Source organism: Cydia amplana, chromosome 4, assembly GCF_948474715.1.
Source record: "Cydia amplana chromosome 4, ilCydAmpl1.1, whole genome shotgun sequence".
Lineage (NCBI taxonomy): Eukaryota > Metazoa > Arthropoda > Insecta > Lepidoptera > Tortricidae > Cydia > Cydia amplana.
In genome coordinates, this window is record NC_086072.1 from 5,290,611 (window position 1) to 5,315,574 (window position 24,964).

General features: G+C 36.7%; 1 protein-coding gene across 1 annotated transcript in view; it reads left to right on the forward strand.

Annotated features, from left to right (window-relative positions):
* LOC134663058 (atrial natriuretic peptide-converting enzyme) overlaps nucleotides 1–24,964 on the forward strand; it is a 141,038-nt gene that overhangs the window by 50,622 nt on the left and 65,452 nt on the right. The window contains exons 3-5 of the mRNA XM_063519358.1: nucleotides 3,338–3,416; nucleotides 13,104–13,311; nucleotides 13,842–14,489. Of these exons, the coding sequence (XP_063375428.1) occupies nucleotides 3,338–3,416; nucleotides 13,104–13,311; nucleotides 13,842–14,489 (935 nt within the window). The remainder of the gene's footprint in view (nucleotides 1–3,337; nucleotides 3,417–13,103; nucleotides 13,312–13,841; nucleotides 14,490–24,964) is intronic.

Here is a 24,964-nt window from a genome sequence, read left to right on the forward strand (position 1 = left end):
AAAGTGTTTGTTGTAGTGTTTTTGTTGTAATTGGGGCAATATGGTTTTGTAAACCCGTTTTTTTCTCAGCTTCACTCCGTAAGTCCGTATATTTGTATGTTACATATATACTAAATGTCGACGACTTCGTTTACGTGGATTTTTATATTGGTTGTTGTAATTCTACATGAACTTTGTGCAGTTAAAAACACATAACATTTGTGTCACAATGTGTCGTTAAAACCCCGTCCAGGAAGAATTTTTCATTCTCGATTTCGAAGTATCGACACCTTTTCAACTCCCTGAGAAAATGAAATTTAAAAAACACCGACCGACATTTATAAAATTGTAACTCATTACTTTGTGATAGCACTCAACACATCGTTCCATCTAACATCTAAAAGTACTTCTATCTAGGGCACAAGATTTAGCTGGAGGCTGTCCAAGTTTCAGATTGCTGACGAAATTTCTGCGCGAAAGAGATTTATTTTGTGTATAATATAGTTACAACTATTAAGTTAAAAAAAAAACAACCTTGCGGGGTGTTTATCCATGTAGGTATATCTATATTTAAACATTTTTTTCTAAACTCAGCAATAATATTTCCAAAAAAATGTTCTATAGAAAACTCCATCTGCCATCACCCGCGTCAACACGGTAACGCTACAGCATTAATGCTGCTGCATTCGTAATACGAATATAATCTTTAAATAAAATATACAGCACTAATGTATTTCAATGAATTTTCAATGTTATATCAACGTAACTTATTAATACCTGCTCGTTGCCGCATTCGTTTGATGAAACCACTGGGTTGGAAACTCGAACAGATCTCATCGAATCGGACTAATCTCCACGTGTAATCTAAAAAGTAATAAGTAACCGAACCAAATACTAAATTACTTCTAAATTTAGAATTATATTAAGGTTTCGCAACTGAATTTAGTGACACATTTGTTGTGGATTGTGGAGTGCTCTTTTTACTGATTTGTGATTCTTCGGTTATTCTCGTATATCGGGTTACCTTTATGTAACAAGAAACTGAAATAGATGAATTCAAAAGAAAAACGACAAAGCCCTCCATGTAATAACTCGAGTATATTTCACGCCTTAGAAAGTTAAACTTTTTTAATGACATTATTCATAAACCGCTGTAAAATTTAACTCGTTGGATATTTATTTTGGTCCTTTGCATCATTTGAAATTTGTGTTTGATGGAAAGTGACAGGATTTAACAGAGGTTTGCTACGTTTTTTGAATAACAGGATAAGTATTTTCAAATTACACGATAAAATATAGGTATATAAATAAAAATAACCTGATACCGGTTCAGAAAAAAAAATTTGACACGACAAAATACCAAGAAGAAACTCAGCTACGTAAATGAATGGATGAAACTGGATTTTTAAACACTAAGTTCTACTAGACTTATTACCGGGATATGAACCGTGATTACCTTTTGTTGCGGTCTACACAACTTTGACACCCACCCAACTTCATTTACTCGTGAACAAGATGCATGTAACTGCGTCGAAATATCGGAAGCTCGAAAACAATACAAAAGGTAATAACGGTTCATATCCCGGTCGATATTAGTCTAGTGAAACTAATCGTGAATCATTCAAAACTGTTAGTCGGGTAACATTCCATTTCTAACCGCAGCTGCACTACTGGTACTGAACGCGTCGCTGTTACTGTCAATTTCCATAGTAAAATGAACAGTAAGTAGTGCAGCTGCGGTTGGAAATGGACTGTCACCTGTTTTTTACAGTCATCAGCTAGGCCTGTCTTATCAGTTATTACAACATGAATCTAGTATAACTGGATTGGGCATGAGTAGTGGGGATAACTGACAGAACGGGATAGTCTTATGTATCTTTCAGTAGGAGTAGCAGCGAAAGCGCTATTATTGTTTGTCCTTGTCACAGTCTCACATCTTGTTTTATTCCCCACCGTAAATTGACCACCGTGATTGGTCGAATTCATTTGTTGCCCACCATAATGCGACGCTATGATTGGTCGAATTTATATGTTTTGTCCCTCACGGAGGCACGCGTAGACCACTTCTATAGGATGCTACCTTCTATGTATTACAACGATTTTCTATCACCATGGTAACTTTAAACAAAATTAGGTAAACACAATTCACCTCGTAAAATTGATACATATTTTTTCGGGGGCTTACGATTTTTGTTGACTCTTTGCAAAGAAAACGAGCGTCGTAAATAGGTACCTAACAACGCGGGTTTGATGTTTCTTATATTGAAGATTTAAATGTCTGCCTGTGCCCATATTGTATGTTGTTGTTTTCAATATGATATTTTATCTATATTTTGAAAACCATGTTGATTTAGTTTTCTCCTAAGGTATTATGTTGATATAGGTTATAAATTTACTAAATATTTACGTATGTTTAGTAAGCATTTATACCAAATTTAAATGTACATTTTCTAAGTTTTCCTCACTCTTGCTCACCCATCACTTGAATACAAATATGCTTGCATTTTCATGTTAATTTCATAGCAACAAATATTTTCATCGTTTCTTTAAAAAGTAACGAATTTGATCCTTCAGCCTATGAAGTCTCTTTCGAGGTAGGTCACGTTCTGAAGACATATATTTCTTAGAACCGTAAAATGTGCTACTTTGCTCCTACTTACCAAGTTTCAACAGTATAGTTCTTATAGTTTCGGAGAAAAGTGGCTGTGACATACGGACGGACAGACAGACGGACAGACGGACAGACGGACAGACAGACAGACATGACGAATCTATAAGGGTTCCGTTTTTTGCCATTTGGCTACGGAACCCTAAAAAATGACTTATCGTTTATTATATCCAACCATGATATTTCTATATTATTATTTATATACTCAGATAAACAAAATTGTATATTTTTTGAATTGCTACTTTATTTAGTCATAAAATTAATCTCTTTTCTTGGCGGGGTCTATTAATTTGGCGCACAATGGGGTGACTTTGCACCTCTAAGTGAACTACAGGTAGGAGCAAAAATACCCCCAACAATGAGTATGTTGTGCCCCGTATTCAAAGCTTCGTTTTATATAAAACAACATTCCATAAAGTTGATTTACCGATGAAATATGTCACATGAGATGTTCTTTTCACATTCAATTTGTCTGAATATTTAAATGAGGAACAGTTTAAAAATATTCAAGATTTCTTTAAAGTGGAGCCAATTTTGAAGCTAAGTAGGACCGTTTTACGGAACGTAATTTTCAGAGGATGTCACTTTATGTGCACTAGAGATATGTCGAATGAGCCCGTTGGCTAAGACTCACTCTGTCTAAAGGCATTGACTGGTCAGTACACTAACCTATTGTATCCGTTGTTGCAGACTGGCTAACGGTGACTTGGGCGCAAGGCGGCATGCAGCTGCAGCCGGGAGCGGGCGACGATGCCGACATCAAAGCCAGGTTCGAACCGTAGAATGGAACGTTTGTGGATGCTGACAGAGTGTTAAAAGTGTGACAGTGCCTGATCGGTTATAAAAAAAAACAATTCACAAATCTTGCTTACAACAATTACATTTATTCATCTGCCAAACCAGAGTGGCTGTTGGTGGTTTGTTGGTAGGTATCCTTTTCTCAAACATACTCGGAAAATTTTTGTTCGTAAATCGAAGACGCAAAGTGCCCAATTGACAATAATTGACCTTCTGCTGAATAATTTGCATTTTGTCCAGTTAAGAAAACAGTTCTTATAAGCCCTTAGGAGGCATAGTTAGGCTTGTGAAATATTATACCTAAGTAAACCATATTATCTTACTGTCACTCTTACATAAAAAGATATATGATTTCATAGGTATATATGAAAATGAGCGCAACACACTCAATTTTAATTGATGTCATGTTTCAAAAGCTTGAATACGCTCCCAGTAGTATATTAAAATTAAATATTAAATATCATTTATTATCAGGCAACTAAGGCCCATAGATACATACATACATAACAAACTACATACATACAATAATAAATATCTTAAAGGATAAAATGTGTTTCGGCGACACAGTTACATACGACAAGCCGGCATCCCTACTAAAAGAAAATAAAGTAGTCATGTCTTATGCCACGGGTTCCCGCCAATCACTTCAGCTTACGAGCTACATTCCGATGGCGAAAATATTGAAGGCAATACCATGTTTATTATAAAAGCTAAGTAGCACTCGAGACTAATTGTTTCGGAGCAATAAGTACCAACCTAGATAGTAATGAAGTTTTAATACTTTAAAAATTTAAAACATTGGTGTGAGATATATTATTCGCAATCATTCTATCAACTTCGAGTTAATCAATTTATTTGTTTGATGAAATAAAAGAATAGTAATAAAAACTGTGATTTTGTAAAGAATATGACCAGCGCTCATCCCCCTCAGGTCCTACTCGGTAATCTCATTAAATACACGCCCGCAAAATGTCCGCTCTTTTACGTTAAGTCATTCTGTATACCACTTAAGTAACATCCATATTTCTTCATTATTAGAATGTTCCTCTTGTAGTTGTTGCAAAATGTACTAAAATTACGGCGAGATATTTTTTATTCGATTTGCTATTGTAATTTTTTTACATAAATGTCATAATTATTGTATATTTATATATGATACCGTAAAACTGTGCACCAGTTAGTATACAATTTAACGTAGGATATGTTAGTTTGTAATCGTCCTGCCGCCAGTTTATTATTTTACTAGCGGGTTTATAAGCTGACGAGTGTTTAGTAGTTTACGATGACTTATACATTAAATAAAACCAGCATAATTAGTACTTAATTTTTCCGATTTTTAAAACTCTATTAAAATAAAATTAATAAAAAACAATAATTACACTCACTGCGTTCGAGCACCAAACTACCTCGGCAGAAATGAGTGCTTTACAGCCCTTACCATTGACATAGATATCTAGGGACTGGCTTTACGGGCAATAATAATGAGGCATGACAGGGGCCAGTACAGCGGTGTGAAATCGCTACAACGCGATTGGTTGATGAGTTCGCATCACCCGCGCGATTGGTTGACGAGTTCGCATTACGCGCGCTATTTGGTCGCAACAAGTCGCGTTAGACTGCACGATTGGCTGGAATTCGTGGGTAGCACCGCTGAACTAGTACGATGTTTAGTGCCCCATTAGCCCGTCCTTAGATATTATACGTCAATGGTCCTTACACCCCTTGGTTAACAATCTACTATTCCTCAACGCACTTATCGACTCGGTTGTGTAAATGTATCTATTAATTTTATGTCAAATTTAATAAAATTGTTTCGTAACTTGGTACTTATTTCTTATAATAGGTACTTAGGAGTTTTATTTTATAGATATTTATAAGTAACAAAATTGTTTTACAAAACATAGGTATTATAATTGCATTAATATACCATACCTTTACGTCACAGCTAACGTAATAGAGGTGGAAATTAATTGTGCGGAAGAAGAGGCGATTGCTTAATATTTTCCTTATTAAACGGACATTTAATGAAATAAAATTTATTTTGGGAACGGCAAAGCCACTTTCACTCAAACATGTTTATTTTAAGTAAGGGAAGTGACAGCGTCGTCTCAAATCCAAAAATAGATTTAGGTACAATATAGGTAGATACTATTGTACTTAATATTTACTTAATATTTTAAGGTGATCGATAAATTCTCATCTCTCTCTTTCTCTTAGGCGCCGAAATTGATAATTAAATATATATCGCACGTTTAATTCTTTAGGAATTAGATAATCTTTTAATATTCATTGATGTACACAACTATTTTAAGTTTATGCCATTTAGTTGAAATGTAAAGAACGCATCTTGGAATTCCGTTTCCAGAGATTTCCCATGCGGATTTGTTCGCGGAATATTCTCACAAAATATAATTCAGAATTAATTAAACATTTCATTCTGCCAACACAAATATTTTGGTATTCATTACTTCCATTCCATTTTAGAAGCTACCAAAATAATTGACATTCTAGTCAGATTAGTTATTTAGATACTGCATGTATTTTGAATCATTTAAGGAATGGACCCGAATTATAACTAAACAGGTATAGGTATGTTGTAAAGAAGTAGAATTTTCTATTAATGTGTAAAAAAAATATAGTAAGTCACATATAATACAATAAAATCAAGTCGAATTTACAATAAGTATTCTGTTATAGGATCCTAGATTTTTTTCCCGTGTAGCACATTGCTAACCAAGGGATGAAATGGAGCCTTTCACCCGAGTTAATCACTCTACTCTTCATTTCGAATACAACAATTTCAAAAAACACGGCTATGTATAATATTATATTATAAGTTAAACATGTGTAGTAGTTGTTTGTGACATGGAGTAAGTATATTTTCTTTTTTTTTATGGCTTAACAGATATATTATTAGTTGTTTTTCATTCATTTTAGAAAAAAACAGCAATTTACTGGCAATGCAACCCATTTCTCACTAACAATAAAGATTATGATTATCATATAATGAAAAAATAGTATTTTATACAATCGTGATATAATGGAGAGCTTTTCAGTCGAGTACCGTGTTTAGGCAACGAAGCTTGCTGAGTTGCCTAAGTAAAGGTACGAGATTGAAAAGCTTGATTATATCACTATTGTATACAATACTTTTTCTACGAGTCAACAAAAAAATACTTAAAACTAGTAGAAGGATCATATATGTAGGTAAAAAAACCAAAAGTATACAGCTAAGATGCGCGAGCAGCCGCGATACCTTCATACTCGTACGCGACCCGGCCCCCGCGCCCCGCGCCCCCGGCCGGTTGATCAACGACACCTTCTCGTAACTCATGAGGCCCTGGTACTTGCTCCGCGCTTTCGATTGGTCAATTTCATTATAGTTGACTAAACTGTATCGAAATGAATATTATAGTTGACTAAACGGTATCGAAATGAATATTACAGTTGACTAAACTCTATCGAAATAAATATTATAGTTGAGTTGGGATCCCATAGTGAAAAAAGTATGCGATTTCACTTTGGTATACGAAGTCTTAATTTAAGCATTGCAGTCGACGAGTAGAAAAATACATTTACCTATAGTAACTTGAATATTATATAATGCAATTCAAAAGAAGCGCGCTATCTCGAGTTTTCCCGGTAGCTCATATTTGAAATTATTTCTTTCATTGAGAAGTTTTTAAACATTATTGTTGTATATGCATACTAGCTTTTGCCCGCGACTTCGTCTGCGTGGAGTTAGTAATTTATAGCTTATTTTTACCCAATCTGCTTTTTATTGATTTCCCATATGAACAGTCTGTCCGGTCGGTCTGGCCTTCCGTCGTGAACTGATCTTATTTTATGGTGTCGTTGTCATATCTAAGTTTGAATTTAAATGTCCGTAGTTCCAAATATGTATGTCAGTCAGTCAGTCAGTTGGTCTATGTCAGGTCGCCACGGAGGTTTGAAGCCACGCCACCATACAAACTTCCACCCCCCCTAAAGGGTGATTTATGGTATAAAAACTACTCTATGTACTTCCCCGGGTACTCAAACCATCTCCATACCAAATTACAACTAAATCGGTTCAGCGGTTTAAGCGTGAAGAGGTAACAGACAGACACACTTTCGCATTTATAGTATAATATTAGTATGGATATGGATTTAGGTGTATAACAATACTAATGGGTACTAGGGTTGCCATTCGGTTAATTAAAAGGCTGAACAAATATAATCTAGAATTACATGCGGTGAGAGAAATAACAAAGCTTTGAAAAGTTAATTTAATATGTAGTTGGCAGTTGTGGAAAAACAAAACTTCACCTCTGCTTCGGCAAAGCTTCTAATTGCTTTACTTATCCGACAGCAATGTACCTACTTTTTGAAAGCTGTTGTACCTATTATTCTAGTTTGCAAGTATGTATGAATTAAAAGTGGAAATAAAACAATGATTATTTTTGGTGCCCTCCCGCCAAGTGTGTTCGCTATAAGTAGTTGTTTTTGCACAAATATGGCTGCGTCACTATCTTTTTGTCATATTAAGGAAAGTGTTGGAAAACGTATATTCGAGCTACACGTGTAACTGAATAACCATAAAGATCCAAGGAATCATATTTTAAGATACTTTCTTTGGTTGGTGTGAATCAATCTTGTTGGTGTAACGAGTAAAGAAAGAATGGTCAATTAACTCGGCCGTCACTCGGCCCCATTCAATCAATGCTTATAAGAAGTCACAGCGGTACGATACCGATCTGTCAAAAGTGACATTTCTTCAACCAATAAACGTAACTTTAAAACTGACAGATTATAAGCGGACTTCCGGTTCGAGCGCCATCTTAATAGTCACGCCTCGTGATTCATTCCTTTGTTTTTTGCTCATTAATATTGTTTAAATTGTAATATCTATAGCTTATTATACAGTAAAGCAATGTTATAGTGTGCTGTGAATAGATAATGAAATATGAAACGCGTTTAACCACCATTTTGGCGTCAACGGCCGGTAGTCCACGTGCTGTCTTATAAAGTCCAGTACGGATATGATGGTCGTTCTTGTCTACGTAACAGCGTGATAAAACGATGTCCGTCACTTTCAATCGCGCTCTGTTAAAAAGTGACGGATATTTTGTCAGGTGGATAAAGCAGTCCATAATAGGCCTGCAGCTATCGCTTTACAAGAGCTAATCACCGTACCCTGTCTTGTACTAACCGTACTATTTTAGTCGTATTTAAAGTTCCTAATACATTGACACTGGCGAAATAGTCCCACTTACTGAAGCCATTTAATTTTAAAATAATGAATTGAAGTTATAAGCATTGTTCGAATCGGGCCGACTGTCAAAGAAAAGAACAGACAATTGAATCATTTGTATCCGCTAAAAGATAAACAATAAAACGATTAAAATTCATTTTAAAATATCATTAGGTACCTAATTATTTAAGTGATCTGTCGTTCTGCAATTACAGTACCAATTTTTTAGCTTATTGAATTTTGTATTGGATACGATAGCTAGTTGAACTTTTACCGTGTATCATTCGTCACTCTTGCACTTACACTTACATAGCTATTAGTGAAATAACAATTTTTAATTAGTCTGAATCCTTTTTGTGACTGAATAAAAACTACGTCAGTCCTTAATCATAGCCCTTGAAGTACTGGCATCGATCCAGCTTCATTAGCTACGACCTTCGGTTTGTACAGTGGGTAGGTACAATGCCGCCGACACCACGGGACTAATTTCTGTCCCAGTGAGGGACGGGTAAATTTTGTGATTGACAGATGCTTTAAGACGAAAGGGGGATTTGTATGGAGAAACAAACATAGTCCCCATTTTTCTCTCTGGATATTGACATTGTGGAAAATTTCAGATTTATTATATTATGAGAATTGTTACCCTCCAAGGTTGTCTTCTAGATTTGTTCTAATTGTTCCCAATATTTTAATTACTTTCTAGCTACTTTGTTACCTAATCTACTTTAATTAGACCCTTTTGTCCGTTTTAGGATTTAAAGGGGAAATTAACTTCTAGGTACTAGGTACATACTCAACAGTTCATCAAATGAGTAAAAACATTTTTATGTTTCGCTCATACAAGGATTTTTAAACCACAGTTACGTATATTCAATTATTTATAAATTGTTTACAGGGGATTATGCGACTGTTTTTTTTCTGATAAAGAAACTCAACAACTTTTCAATTTATTCATCTACTATAGCTTCCAATGATTAAAATCAATTTTCCTGTAAATCACATGCCAAACATCCAATCGGATGCTAATCACATCTGGCTAGTCATTGATGAGCAAAGCGACGCACACAGGCCACTACTTAGAACCAAAAAGACGTAATGAAACTCGTATGTCGATACGGCCTGTGGTACATTAGCAGCCAGTTCGGATTCGGCTGGCCATTCATTACACAACTAATCACCGACCGATGGTGGCTCGAATGAAGTCACCACTAACAGGCAATTCACGTTGCGTTTATGTGAAGAGTGGCCTCCGATCGCCTTTTGTTTCTACAGGATAAATGTGGTAACCGTTAGGCAGAGGGTATAATAGACTCGTAGCTTTGTATACTCGCAAATAATGTATGGTAATTAAAGGATTTAAATAAGCAGATCAAATTTGTAAAGCAGACAGTTTATGCTTTACGAAACCTCTCGAAACTTGTAAATCCTTTACATTGTCGGATAACTTGTGACTGTAGTCTTTGCGTGGAGAAACATGTGGATCGTTGAACGATTGTTAGGGGTTTCCATCGTTTTGTAGAACACATGGAAAGTACTTCGACCATGCAACCGTCTCGAGTCCCTAAGGCTAGGTTCACACGGCAACGTCCTGCACGTTTTTCTACGTATGCGATTTTAAACGTACAAACAGTCGGGTGTTCACACGGTAGATTTTCATGCGTTTAAAAACCGTTTTCACGCCGAATAGCGACAGTTTTCACGCAGTTGTCACAGTGGGCCATAGACTAGGAATCCTCTAGACTGAGTTTAAAGCAATTATTTCATGAAACCGATGCTGCCAAAAATACGGGGGTGCGGGGGGACGAGGTGAGCGAATCCCGTGCCGTGATTGGTCCGTTCAAAGACACGGACCAATCACGGCACGGGATTGACTCGAAGATGAGTAAAACTACCGTATAAGTGGCAGAGGGGGTAGCGTTACTATGCTCAGTCTAGAGGATGTCTTGTCTGTGCAGTGGGCAGACGTCTGAGATGGATCCACGCTTCATCGTACTTTTATATTGGTATCGATGGCGACAAAGGTTTCGCCGCCGATAAAACAGAAGGTTTTGGGTACATAATTTCCTTCCAAGCCGTTTGAGTTGCGACATGATTTTTATAAAGATCAGTAAGTAGTTTTATCCCACAAAACGAGCTTTTGTTCGATTAAATTAATTAATAATTGATTGTCTATCGAAGATTCTTCAATCATTTTGAAATAATCTTGAAATTGCAAACAAAATACGTGCGTTCCCGTCAAAAGTTGCTTTAGTACTATAGACGCTTGTTCGGTTGCTATTCGATAAAAAACGTAAAACATCGTGCCGTGTGAATGAAACAGAACTATACTACTCGCCACTGCAAACCGAATACGTTAAAGTTCATTCGATTTGCTTGACAAGTCCGGTGAGTATCCGTTTAAACGTATAAAGAATGTACGTTTTTTTGCAGTACACACGCCGTGTGAATGGTTCTATGTATGTGCCACTATTTATCCGTTAAGACGTATACTGCAAAAAAACGTGCAGGACAATGCCGTGTGAACGAAGCCTTAGTCCGATTACGGCACACGTCACGTAGCAACAATCGGGCAAGGCAAGGGCACGCACAAAGTGATATATTTTGTGGCAAAACTGTCCCATTGTTTTCTTTTGTGTGATTTTCGTGCAGTCGCTTAGTAATTTACTTTGAAAGTTGCGCTAGATTATCTTTATTCAACATGCAATGCAAATTATGCAGCAATGCAAAATAAACCATTGTACCTAATCTGGTTTTGTAATAATATTTCAAATTACCTACTTTTTTGTCTGAATAAATATATTACTACTACCTACTACTATACTACACATTGATATTGTACTACTTATATATTGAATACCATTAGCTAACTTAATATAAAGGCAAGTTCGAGTTTTAATTATTCGATTTGTTTCGGATGCGATACTGATCTGTAAGAGTCAAAAGTGACGTTTTTGGTTGAAGGAGTGTCACTTTTGACACAGACAGTTCAGTATCATATCGGAAACACTCGAGTTGGCCTGATATTGTCTGAACTAGATTTATCCGACTAGTGGCTTTTGGTGGTATTCGGCAGGTTTCGGTAAACATCGGAAGCCTGAGGGCCTACCGCGAACCACGTTCGACGTGTTACCTCCCTGTCACACTTACGTACGAATTTACAAGTGCGACAGAGAGGCAACACGTCGAACGCGGGAGGCCCTCTAGGCGCTTCCGTCGCTGGCTGTCAGTATGCAGCACTCGCAGATTAGTCTAACTAAAGCCGTACCAAAGTGAAAATCCTATTTGTTACGAGTATTTGACTTTTCAGCTAACGCTTTTGTTTTTGTTAATTTGGCTTGTTTCTGATGTGACGAAATTGAATTGTGTCCTACTTATCACTTTACTAATGAATGTGTCGCAAATTTTCGATATGAATCTTTTTTCCTCATAACTAAAACTAGAAAAAAGTTTCACTTTTGAAAATAACATGTAACATAACAAAATACATAGTGCAAAATAAGCACGGTTTTATTTTGAGAGGCACGGTGAGCGTGAACCTACTTAAAATATTTTTGCGCGTTATTAGATATTATTATCGATATTATTTTATGTCGACGGGATATTTGTCGAATAAGATATCAGTAAGTATGTAGGTACTGATACATTAGCATAAATCCCGATGAAACAAGATACCTACTAAATAGGTAAAGGTACGGAAGCTGCGTCAAAGGCTTTGACGGACTGGAAGTAGCGCGTAAAATAAAATATCTATCACAAATCGGTTAAATAACGAAATACCTAAATAAAAAACTCAAATGTCCAATGACTTTTAGAGCTGGTTATACTCAATTTATTACTCATCTAGCATTTGGGGATAGCATTTTAAATAAAACATTAAGTACGTAAGTACAATTCCGATACAAATAAATTGAACAAAACTTGTTAGACAGGTTTGTTTTTTAGAATCCCCGACCGCAAAACTTAATTACGTAGAATATTAATATTTTATTTCAACAAGAACTCTGCAAAACGGAGTTTTAAACTTTATTAATAAGGAAAAGTCTTATGGATTACTTTAGGTAGCTTAGAACATTATTTTGTTTTACCTTATCATGTAGATTTCATTGAATAGCCCATAAAATGATTACAATCGAGATTTTTTTAAATATGATAATACTAGTGACTTTTGGCATTCATATGCCATTAATACTTGGATCTGCTACAACTACACCGCCTTACGACACCTTCGCCGTTGGCTGTTGAGAGTAAAATTCTCAATTTTTTTTCTTCAGAAGATGTAAATTAGAAAAAGGACAGGACAGACTCGCTATGTTCGTGGTTCAATTTTGGAATCTTTCGCTTGCTTCGGGTATCAACATTAGCACGAGAAAAACAACAACTTTACCCACACCTATAAAACAAATAACTACCTATTTTATGTGACAGATGCGGGCGCGCCGGCAGCCTAGCCGCGACACCTGGCGAGAAGCTGCTGGAACTGCTGCGGCCGAGCGCCGGCGCGCCGCGGCGGCACTCGACGGCCGCGTGCGCGCCGGCGCAGCCTCCGCGGCCTTCGGGCTTCGTCTACTGCCCGTCTGACGCGCTGCCCTACTGCCCACCGTCACGGCTTGCGCCGTCTCGGCCTGTACTCAAGGTATCGTACGATTCATAGTACCTACGTATTAATGTCGGCGCTGTAGCAGCTGTCGTTCCGACGAGCAGACCTAGTACTTATTAGACGCTGACGCTCGGGAGACGCGAGTATGTGTGGTGCCTTAAAACACTCGTAACAACTTGCATGCATCCAGTCCGATCGGATTATTCAATACTGAACGTACATAAAAATGATGTCATTTACTTCGTGCGACTCGCTTGCGCCAATACGAGCGAAACGCACGATAACTAAATGACATCATTTAGATATCACTCTGATGTCAGTGTACGCTCGAATTGGCCTGTATAAAAGCAAATGGTTGACACACATGACATATGCCATAAATCACTACAATAACGAAGTATCAAGTTAACATTTTTTAAAGACTTACGCACTGAATACTTGCTTCTTTGAAAAAAAAAAAAGTTAAACACTTTTTTTACGAGTGCGTCAAGGCCTTTATTTCCTATGTATTTTTGAAATAGCTTATCGAAAATGGTAATATATATGTTATTTTTCTTTGTCTGCAGTTGCAACCACCTCCACAAATTATTCAACCTGTGGCAGTTCCGCCACCGCCGGTGCCCCAGCGCTCGGCGCCCCCGGCTCCTCTGCCGGTGCCACCTCCCGCGCCGCCGCGCCGCTCGTCCCCGCAGCCCCCGCGACGCCTACCGCCGCCTACTCCACCTAGACCTGCACCCACCAGTCCGGCCACTGATCCAAACGGCAACAAGCGAACCGCATCAGTTTCGCCTCAACCGCGACTCGATTGCAATCGCAACCCACAACCACAAGTCCCTAGAAGACCATTAAAAAGTCTACCGGACACACCATATACGCCAGCATCAGCACCCATTCCTACGCAAAACCAGACAATGAAAAGATCTCCTAGTTCTGGATCGAATATAAGTGTCAGACAAGACTCAAATGTATCCTCTGACTCGTTCAGCCAAACTTCGTCACCGTCTTATACGACGAAGACAATGGAAGCTCCTTTACTGCCTCACCAGCATGTAAACAAAAGCTTGAATGCTAAGATAGCAAGAGGTTTGCTGTTGAAAGAACAACAGGAGAAAGAGGCGGGAAACTCGTCCATAACCAAGAGCATGTCGACTCCTGCGTCGCTACAGACTATAGTTCGCTTCCAGAACGGGAGCAACATGTCGCTACAACACCGGGTGAGTACCTACATTAACATCTGCAAAAGCATTCATTTGATATAACGCTCAGCATGTCATGCTGATGTCTGCCTCACTCATAGTTTATTATCTTGTTTCTGGAACAATCTCCATATATATTTTTCAATAGTCGTCTTTTTGATAGCCTGGTTGGAAAGAAAGTTCACTTTCTACTTCACTGGATCCCTTGTGTCTAAGATTGTCTGGAAATAAGGATTTATTGCGTCAAATACCTATTATATTGGACGTGTAACTACTGAATCATACCGTTCCACCATATAACTATTAAGATATGACTGAGTTGGAATATATGTTGTAAGCGAATGCAGAATTCTGATTAGGTCTGGTACATCTCGATTGAACGACGTCCGTCCCGGGAATGCCTCTATTGAATGCACTAATGGAATTGTCACAATGCAATGCTTCAGTCTTTTGTTTACATAGAAATGTATTATTCGTGATAACCGGTATGCGGAAATAGTTTGCGATGGAGTTACATTATAATGAGAATTCTCACATCTATCTCTATTTTACACCGGGCAGCGGAAATATCCTTTTGCTTCAGTTAATTGGTTTTAGAGCTTTAATCAAACTGCGTTTGGCAGATTGAATGGCATTTAACTTAGTAGCTATGTAAGCAGCTACTATCGGTTGCTGCAGGAATAATGCACTGCTAAAGTTCTATTGAAAGTAATAACTATTAGACTTTTATCCTTTAACTTTTCGTGAGAAATAAAGAATGTTTAATGCATTTTTGACCACTTAGCCATCTCTTTAGAAAGTCAATAAAAGCTACCCAAATTACTAATTGCACGCAGACGATGTCGCGGGCAAAAGCTAAGGTATGTAACTAAAAGTGGAAAATGTAAATTTTAACGTGTAATTCATCATTTGATAGGTCTTTACCTTTATGGTTTTGAAAACAGTTTTTTAATTCATATAAGTGAATACCTTTGATTAATTGAAAATAAACGCGTCGATAGTCAAAAATAATGTTCCACTCTGACTCAAAAACGGGCGTACAAAAAAAAATCCTTGTAGTAAAGTTGTAGCTACAGTCAAATAATTTAAAGTACCATTTTGTACCTTGTCATAGTAGGGATTGCAGAACCGGTACTGTTTAAAAGAACCGGGATTTTCGGTACCGGGCAAAAATGGAACCGGGATTTCCCGGTATTTTCGGTACTTTCGGGACTGCCTTCAAAAATCAGTTTTCACATCAATTTTCAGTAAAAAAAAAGCGTAAAACGACCACGAATCTTTCTTAAAACAATAAAAAAGTAGCACAGTGAAGGTACACACTTCTTTTGTACCATAATATGTGTCTTTAAGTCACACAATCATTAATATATTTTGTTTTTTTTCCTAAACTACTTACATGATATTTTTACTATCTTTGTTGATTGGCAAAAACTGAATTGTGGCTCAATAATATCATCATTTTTTTTAAATTTGCAAGACGTTTTGTGAAAAAGGATAAAAAAAATGATAATTTTGGCATGCGTTCAAAATGGGCTGTGGACCTTCGAAATCGAACATATACCTAATAACAGAACTATCAATACGACAAATCAAGAAATTATTCAGCCAGAATTATTAATTCATTTAAAATATCATTATCATATGTGAGTTTCTTATACCGTGTTTGAATTTGAATTAAAAGTAGTATTTTATTAATTACAAAATTGTCTCTATTTTTGCTTCTAGTTAGTATACAAATATGAAATAACTAATTGTTCGTATAAAATTATTTATCGTACAAACATTTATGCCCTTAAAGTATCAAATTACGCAATTTTATATTGTCGGCATTGTCAAACCCATTGACTTTTTTTTTAATGTAGTGGTCAGCCGTAAAAGTATTACCATCAGCCTTAGATTGATAAAATATATTTATTTTCTTTATAAAACATGATGTTTCATGCTAAGTAACAGAAAGCAGTCAAATATTATACCGGAAATTTTAGTCCCGAAAATCCCGGGAGTACCGGGATTTTAATTTTGAAATCCCGGTTCTTTGCTTGGCTCTAAATCCCGGGAATTCCCGGTACTTTCGGTACCGGTATTTCCCGGGAGCAAACCCTATGTCATAGTGACAATCAAAATGAAAGTCGCCAGGGACCTCATACTATTGTCACGGTGACAAGGTACATACTGAAATTAAATTCCTTGACCGAATGTAATACGAAGTAAAACTGTTACTCGCCTCGCCTGGTTAAACTGTAATGCGGGCTGTACACACTCGTCAAGAGACTCCGAGAAAGAGTGTGTAGGTACCTACATGCTGCTCTCTTCTCGTCTCGCTCTTCCTTGTCTCGTCTCGCGCTTCTCCGATTGGATCGGAGCGGTGCCGAGACTCTCGGCGAGAGGCTCTCGACGAGTGTGTACAGCCGACATTAAATAGATCTCCAGTTACTGGCTGATACCCAACTTGTCATTTCGACTCTTCAGAAACTCGGGCCTTTAGAAATAGTTTACATTATTCAGCGCGACGAGCTGAAAACGCGCCAGCCTGCTCCCGTTCACTACCACTACCTACGTGGCTGGTGTCCTCACGTGCCCTCAATGTGCGCGGCGGTTCACCTCGAAGATCGGCTACGTCAGCCATCTTCGGGCGCACGAGCGCCGAGCAAAACTAGGAGTCGTAGTGGTCGCCATGGCCGAAATCGGCCGGAAGGATCATCATCATCATCATCATCACATTATTTGCGTTAAATGGGACGAACAATTTGCCAGAAACCATCCCGATTCAAAGTATTTATTATCGTTTTGTAAAGACCATTGTCGATATATAGATAATTACTAGTGATGTACCGACTATTGATTTGGCCGACTAGCCGACTAATCGGCGCTCGGATGGCCGATTAGTCGGCCGACTAGTCGGCTAGTCGGCCAGATCATTAGTTTGGTCTAAGTTCGGTTCAAATCCACTACAAAACAATCGTTTTACCCTTTCGTCGCGCTATTTATCATATAGTAACGCTAAACAATTAAATTAAAAAAATCCTAAGGTTATATTTCATACGGCGACCGCACAAGCGGACATAAAAAAGCGATCACAAGGTCAATAATTTCGAACAAAAGTTTTCGTAAGCACCCTAAATAAAAATTTGGGTAAAATAGGTAAAAAGCTTATGAAAATATGTGCTGTTTATTACTTTTTGCCCTGTTTTTCTGTCACTTATAAAGTGCCGACTAGTCGCCGACTAATCGCCGACTACAAATGAGGCCGAATAGTCGGCGACTAGTCGGTACATCCCTAATAATTACCTATATCGGAACCAGGACTGAAAAACTACTTACTACTAGCTACTATTGGATAGTTCGCTATTTTGCAGCATTACAACTGGGAAAGTTACTTGTTTGTTAGCTACTTTAAATGGGAAAGTTAGTAATTTAAGTAGTTAATGGTTAGTAGAGTGAAAGTTACTATTATTTTAGATTTATTTCCCAATTGGCGAATTAAGGAAGGCAAAAGGGATTTTAACGAGAGTGGTGTTGTTACTTTATTGTTTAAATTTTATTTACAAACATAAACATATAAAAACAGACATAATACCTACCGTTTATTGTTGTCTAGTGTAATTATGAGATTGACAGAATCCAAATACCTATACTATTTATGATTTTGTACTCACTGTTATTTAGTTTTAATAAAAACTGGTTTTTGGTGTTTATTGCATAAACTATACCTAAGCGAATTATCGGTGCCGGTATAGCCTTAATTATACGATTTTTTACAGGAATAAAATCATGTGTATAGTAAAAAATAAAGTAAATATATACCTACGCTACATCTCGCGGCGCTCTCAACGGTTGTGAACACTTAATTGACTTAATTTCGCAATTGGCTCTCGGCTCCAGACAGACGCTGTGTGGGGGTTCCCTCACCGCTCATCGGTTAGTTAAAGGCACTGCATGTCTCTGAACAGCTTAAGATACCAACCCTTTATTTATAACACTTAGGGCCATTTGCACCATCCACTAACCCGGGGTTAACCGGTTAAACCTGGAGTTACCATGGTTACCAGTACAGTTTGACACTAGGTTAACGGTTTAACCGGTTAACCCCGGGTTAGTGGGATGGTGCAAGTGGCGCTTACCAACCTCTGTTAAATCTTGTCTGCTTCTAACAAACACAATTGTTAGAACAAACACAAAAATCTAAATGTCGGAATTATCAACTGCTTTTATAGATTCGAAAGACGTTTATGGATAGATTTTCAGGTAACTACCTATATTTTACTGGGCAAACAAATAATTATTCATATCACGTGTAGTTTCTGAAATGATCTAACGAAAAAAAAAACTTTGTCGATTTTTTTTAACAAGAAACGATGCATCTCTTAATGTCTTAAAACTCACTTAAATACAGTCGAGGCTGAGAGCCCGACAGGGACACAAGAACAAGATACAGCACAAAAAATTGAACCAAATGACAATAAGAAAAAAGATGACAAAACGATTAAAAATAAATTGTGTCTTATTAGTAGCAACACAAGAAATAACATTTTGGGCAATATGTACGAATATTTTAATGACTTTGAATTTTGCCATTACAAAATACCAGGCGCCGGAATACATGAGCTTTTTAGCAACTTAGATAATAAACTAAGTAATTTTACATTGTCCGATTTCTGTGTTATACTTATTGGGGAAGAAGATTTCAAGACGACAACAAATTACATAAGTATGGTTCAACATATTAGAACTACACTAGAAGATATGAAGCACACAAATTTTATTGTATGTGTTCCAACGTATGTCTGCGGAGCTAAAGTGTATAATTGCCGTGTAGAATTGTTTAATACTCTACTGAATTTGGACATCGCAACAAATAAACACGCTCATTTCTTTGACACAAATCTAAATCTACAACTGGACATGTTCTCATCGTATACGGGCAAACTTTTGAACACTGGAATCAAAAATGTATTCTATCACCTCCAGAAACAGATTAAGACTACACAAGAGAGCGATAGTAATGCAGAAATAACATTTTTTCGTGAACAACACTGAAAATAATTATAATCATAATAATTTTCAAAATATTCTTAATTACAATCATAACAACTTTTTCAAAATGTTCCACCAAAACATAGCAGGTTTTGTTAGCAAAAGCGATTTACTCGAAATAACAATTGATGAACTAGCCAAAAACCACAATCGTTTTGACGTGTTATGTTTTACTGAGACATTCGTTAAAACAGGTATGGAAAGTAATTTACGTATGACTGGATACCGACTGGCAGCATCGTACTCTAGATCACATCAAAAAAGAGGCGGTGCCTGTATATTCTGTGCAAACCACATCCAAACCCAAAAACTGAGCTTCTTAGATGAATTTTCCGAAGACTATGTTTTTGAGTGTTGTGGTGTAGAGATAATCTCGATAAAATGTATCGTTATTTGTGTTTACAGAACGCCATCAACGAACGCAACTAATTTCCTACAGAAACTAGAAAGTCTGATAAGCAAGCTAAAACGTAAAACAAAATATAAGATAGTAATCGCTGGGGACTTCAATATCGATATACTTAAAGCCACAGAAAATTCGAATGAGCTTACAAGAGTTGCTTCAAATAATAATTTTATATTACATATAGATAACCCCACGCGTAGAGAAGCATGCCTCGACCAAATAATGTCAAATATCCCTGAATCTGAAAGTGAAATTCTCAAATTGGGTTTGTCCGACCACGAAACTGCACAAAGTTTAATGTTTCCAATTAGTAACATAGATAAACCAGTTCTTTGGTATTACCATTTTAAGAGAGATTATAGTCCAGAAAACGTAAAAAAATTCTGTGACTGTATCGCTAGCTTATCTTGGTCTGAAGTTTATACTGAAAATAACGTGGCAGTGGCGTTTAAAGACTTTCATGATACATTTACTCTTTTTTATAATTTGTGTTTTCCCTTCTTAAAAATAAAAACTACAAATAAGCCTAAATCTTGTGATTGGTTCACAATAGGTATCAAAAAGTCTGTCCAGACCAAGCGACAGTTGCGTTTTACTTATTACAAAAAACCAAGGGGTCACGCTAGTTGTTTAGACGCAAAACATAAGTTTAATAATTATTCAAAAATTCTTAGACGTTGCATACACAAAGCTCAAAGATGTGCAAACGCAAAATATGTTTCCCGATCGAAAAACATATGTAGAGCGACTTGGGATATAATAAAAAACGCTACTAAAACGCAATCACGTGATGCTTACATTGAAAAAATAGTCATTAACAATAATATTATAGCTAATCCCACAGATATTGCGAACGCTTTTAACGACTTTTACATAAATTTAACTAATTCAAACCTGGGTAACACTCCTACTTCTGCCAACTTAAGACTAGTAAAAGCAAATAACGCAAATATATTTTTGGTCCCAACTGATAAAAACGAGATTACTAAAATAATTAATGGGCTCAAACCTACAAACTCAGCTGGGTATGATGAAATCCAGACCAAGGTATTAAAAATATGTAAAGAGGAAATCGCTGAAGTACTTGGTTACTTAGTAAATATGTCTTTTGCCAGTGGAGTCTTTCCTATAACCCTAAAGAGAGCCTTAATCAAGCCGTTATTTAAGAAAGGTAGCAAGGAAAGTGTAGAAAACTTTAGACCTATCGCACTTATTCCAGTTTTCGCAAAGATATTCGAGAAGGTATTTCATGAACGCATAACTTCATTTTTAAACAAGTTTAATTTAATCAAAGCCGAACAATTTGGTTTCCAGAAAGGGAAATCGACCTCTTTAGCGGCGTACACTTTAACAAATAATATATTGAGTTACATGAACCAGAGTTTGCCAGTAACTGCTGTCTTTTTTGACATGAGCCGGGCTTTTGATTTTGTCTGTCACAAGACCTTGCTAGCCAAATGTGAACTCTACGGTATACGTGGAGTCGTTAATGATTGGCTCAGAGATTACTTGCATGCCAGGACTCAGTTTGTGGAGGTATTACAAATTAATTCGAACAAAACAGTAACTACTTATCAATCGTCGACTAAACTTAACAATGTGGGAGTGCCTCAAGGGAGTATTTTAGGTCCATTACTGTTCCTACTGTATATTAACGATTTACCAAATGTAACGACGTTCAAATGTACTCTTTTCGCAGATGACCTGTCCGTCGTAATCCCTTGTCGTGACCCTAATACATATAACAAGGATATTAATGACACAATACAAAACATTGTAACCTGGTTAAACGAGAATAATTTAAATGTCAATTTCCAAAAGACAACATTCATCCAATTTGTAAACAGAAATGCTGTCAAACAACCTCTCATAGTTACTTTTTCAAATCAAATTGTAACGGAGTCCGATCAGACTAAGTTTTTAGGTATATGCGTGGATGATACTTTATCTTGGAATGAGCATATTAATAAAGTATGTAGCAAAGTAAACTCGTTTGCATATGCCTTATGGAGGTTGACAAAAATTAGCAGTAAAGAGACTGCAATACAGGCGTATCACGGCTATGTTTGCTCTGTACTCAGGTATGGTATTCTTCTTTGGGGAAATTCTAGTTACGCAAACAAAGCGCTGTTAGCACAGAAACAGTGCATCAGAGCTATTTGTGATGTAGATATATTGACCTCATGCAGACCTCTATTTAGAAATATGAAACTTCTGACTATGCCAAGCATGTATTTATATGAAATTTGTTTATTTGTTAGAGTGCATCCTGAACTTTTTACTACGTATAGGGACATTTGTCACTTTAATACAAGATACCCTAATCGTCTCGTGATACCTGCTAAAAAGACAGTATTATATGGAAAGAGCGCTTATTGTATGGCAATAAAAATTTATAACTGTCTCCAAGATGATCTGAAAGAATTACCACTTAGTCTTTTTAAGCGTAAACTTAAGAGTTGGTTGATACAGGAATGTTTTTATTCAATTGATGAATTTTTTGACTATTTCAAATATGACTAAATAGGTACTGACAATTGGAATTAGATTAAGTATGACATTTATATTTAGCGACATGTATAATACTAGATTTATTAGCATTATTAATAGATGTAGCATAGCTCGTATTTGTGTTTTTGCATGCCAGTTGCTGGTGAAGTATGCATGTGCTTCTTAGTTACTAAGTCCATCTTTTATACCATATTTTATGCAAAATAAAGATATTTGATATTTGATATTTGAATACTATTGTAGTAAAGAAATGTGAATTAACTGTGGTAGTGCTTCTAATGTCAATTATCAGTCTGGAGAACTAAGTGCCAGTGTGCCGTAGAACTTATGTTTTTTCTCACTCAGTAATATACGAGTAGAAAAGGATGACTCTTTTAAGTGGGTAAGTGTAAGGCCTGAGTGGACGCTCGAAGCGGAGCGTTCGGCGGGGCGTGCAGCGTGACGTCGGGCTCACAAGTAATTTGAGCAGCGTGCACTAAGGCCGCTCCTATACGCTTGTCTTTGTTTAACATGCACGCCGCACGCCCCGCCCCGCTGCCCGCCCAACTCGAGCGTCCACTCAAGCCTTACACTAAGAATTCTACAATGGAAATTAGGCTTTATAGCCTTATAGGCTAAGGGCCGTTTTAGAGTAAAGTCTGACTTTGCATACACAGACATACATCAGTGGGATATGAACTTAATTGCTGTGTAGGTATGACCCGACTCTCCTCGTCAGTCAATAATATTCGTAATACAGAGCTCTGCCGTTTTTTCTTGTACCAGAGGTTGCCCATGAAATGTCACTAAATGAGTATTTTCCAGTAGCGTTATTCCCGTGATAATTAAAAATATTCGTGAGGAAACTTGCTCGTGTGAGTCCAAGATGGAACGTTGTAGGCTATATCTTTGTCAGGTAAATACAAGTTTTGTTTCAAGTTTCGTCTAAGCATGATTTACTAATATGATTTACGTTCAAAAGTTTGTATATTCGCTGCTCACTGACATAATTAATTTTACAACTGATGTGAGTGACACTAATAAGTTTGAAGTTTGTTTCTTGTAGAAACTTTGGCTAACGAGATCGAGCTGTCTCTAACTACAGAATATAAGTCTGCTGCCGCCCTCGGTCTCTATAACTTAGTACTCTACATATATAGTGATGGTGCGTTATCGGGAATTTTTCCCCTCATGGGAAAGTCAGATAAATTCCACTTAAATTTTACCAAAACAATATTTAATGTAGGTCACTTCCAAAAAGAAAACCCAAATTTTCCTACATTTTTTCGAATAAATCTCTAATGCTACCGGGAACATGTTACCCTGAACATTATCTAAAAAATGCCAAATCCAATTCCAGAAACACAGAACAGAAAAATCGGCAACAAAATAAAAATCGGCCCAAATAGAATGTAAAACTTATGTTTTGAAGTGAAGACTCATTTGTAAATACTTAACCCGTTTTACGTCAAAACTAAGTTGAAGCTCGTTGAAGTGAAAGAAAGTCTCTTCGCGTTGCAATTGGTAATTTATATGCTAATGGCATTACGCTATCAACGCGGAAACTGGAATACGTTTGATCACTATTTCTGAATAAGAAGTATCTGAAGCCAATTGCAGCCGACATTAAAACATTATCCGTTGTTACTAACCAGTAAAATAATACAATAAAAATAAAGAAAATTCCTGGATAGTTATTGATTTTAAGAACCATCAAGTGTTTTCGGTGTAATTTTAAAGTTAGGTTTGATACTTGTAAGATAATTAAGATACCTACGAGTAGGTAACCTTGAGCCCTAAGCTAACTTGAAGTAAATAAAGTCGAACAAAGGTACCCGCGAAGGTTTTAAAACACTTTCGCAGTAAAACAAGAACGTGCCAGCCCTCCAAACGATTAGTAATTCGTACTTTGTAGAGTTCTTTGTAAGTTCTATCAATTAGAATATCTAATGAAACAAGTATTGAGCTGAAGTTAAAATAGACGAGTTTTGTTGCTCTTTATAATGTTCCCTGTGCCGAATGTCTGGGGCTTAATTATCGCTTGGGTTCGGAATTTCTTTATCGCTATTGAATGACGTTATATACATTTAGTGACTATTGTACTTTGTTAACTTCCAGGCTTTATTCCAATTATATTAAAGCCTTAGAAGGATTTGTTTTATTAAAATTAGAAACTTTCCACACATTTTAAATGTTGTGTAATGGAGTATGCTTTAATTCAGTTTATGAAACTAGCAACATACCTAAATAATTAAGCAAGAAATTATTTAATATTCTTATTTAAGTACGAGCTATACTCCCCTCTTTTAATAAACAAATTTAATAGCTATCATTGAACAACATTTTAAATGGTCTTTTTCGGTCGACTGATATTCTAGTAAGGAGGTTAATGGAATTAGAATCTTAAGCTTACGCCTTGTAACAGTATCTATATATATTATTATATACTTAATTTACTTTTTCGAAATATTGTTCTTTTAAACTTCACATCGACACTAGCATTATTAAAAACTAAACCGTTGTACACACGACACCCCGTCCCGAGTAAACAGCAATTTGGAGC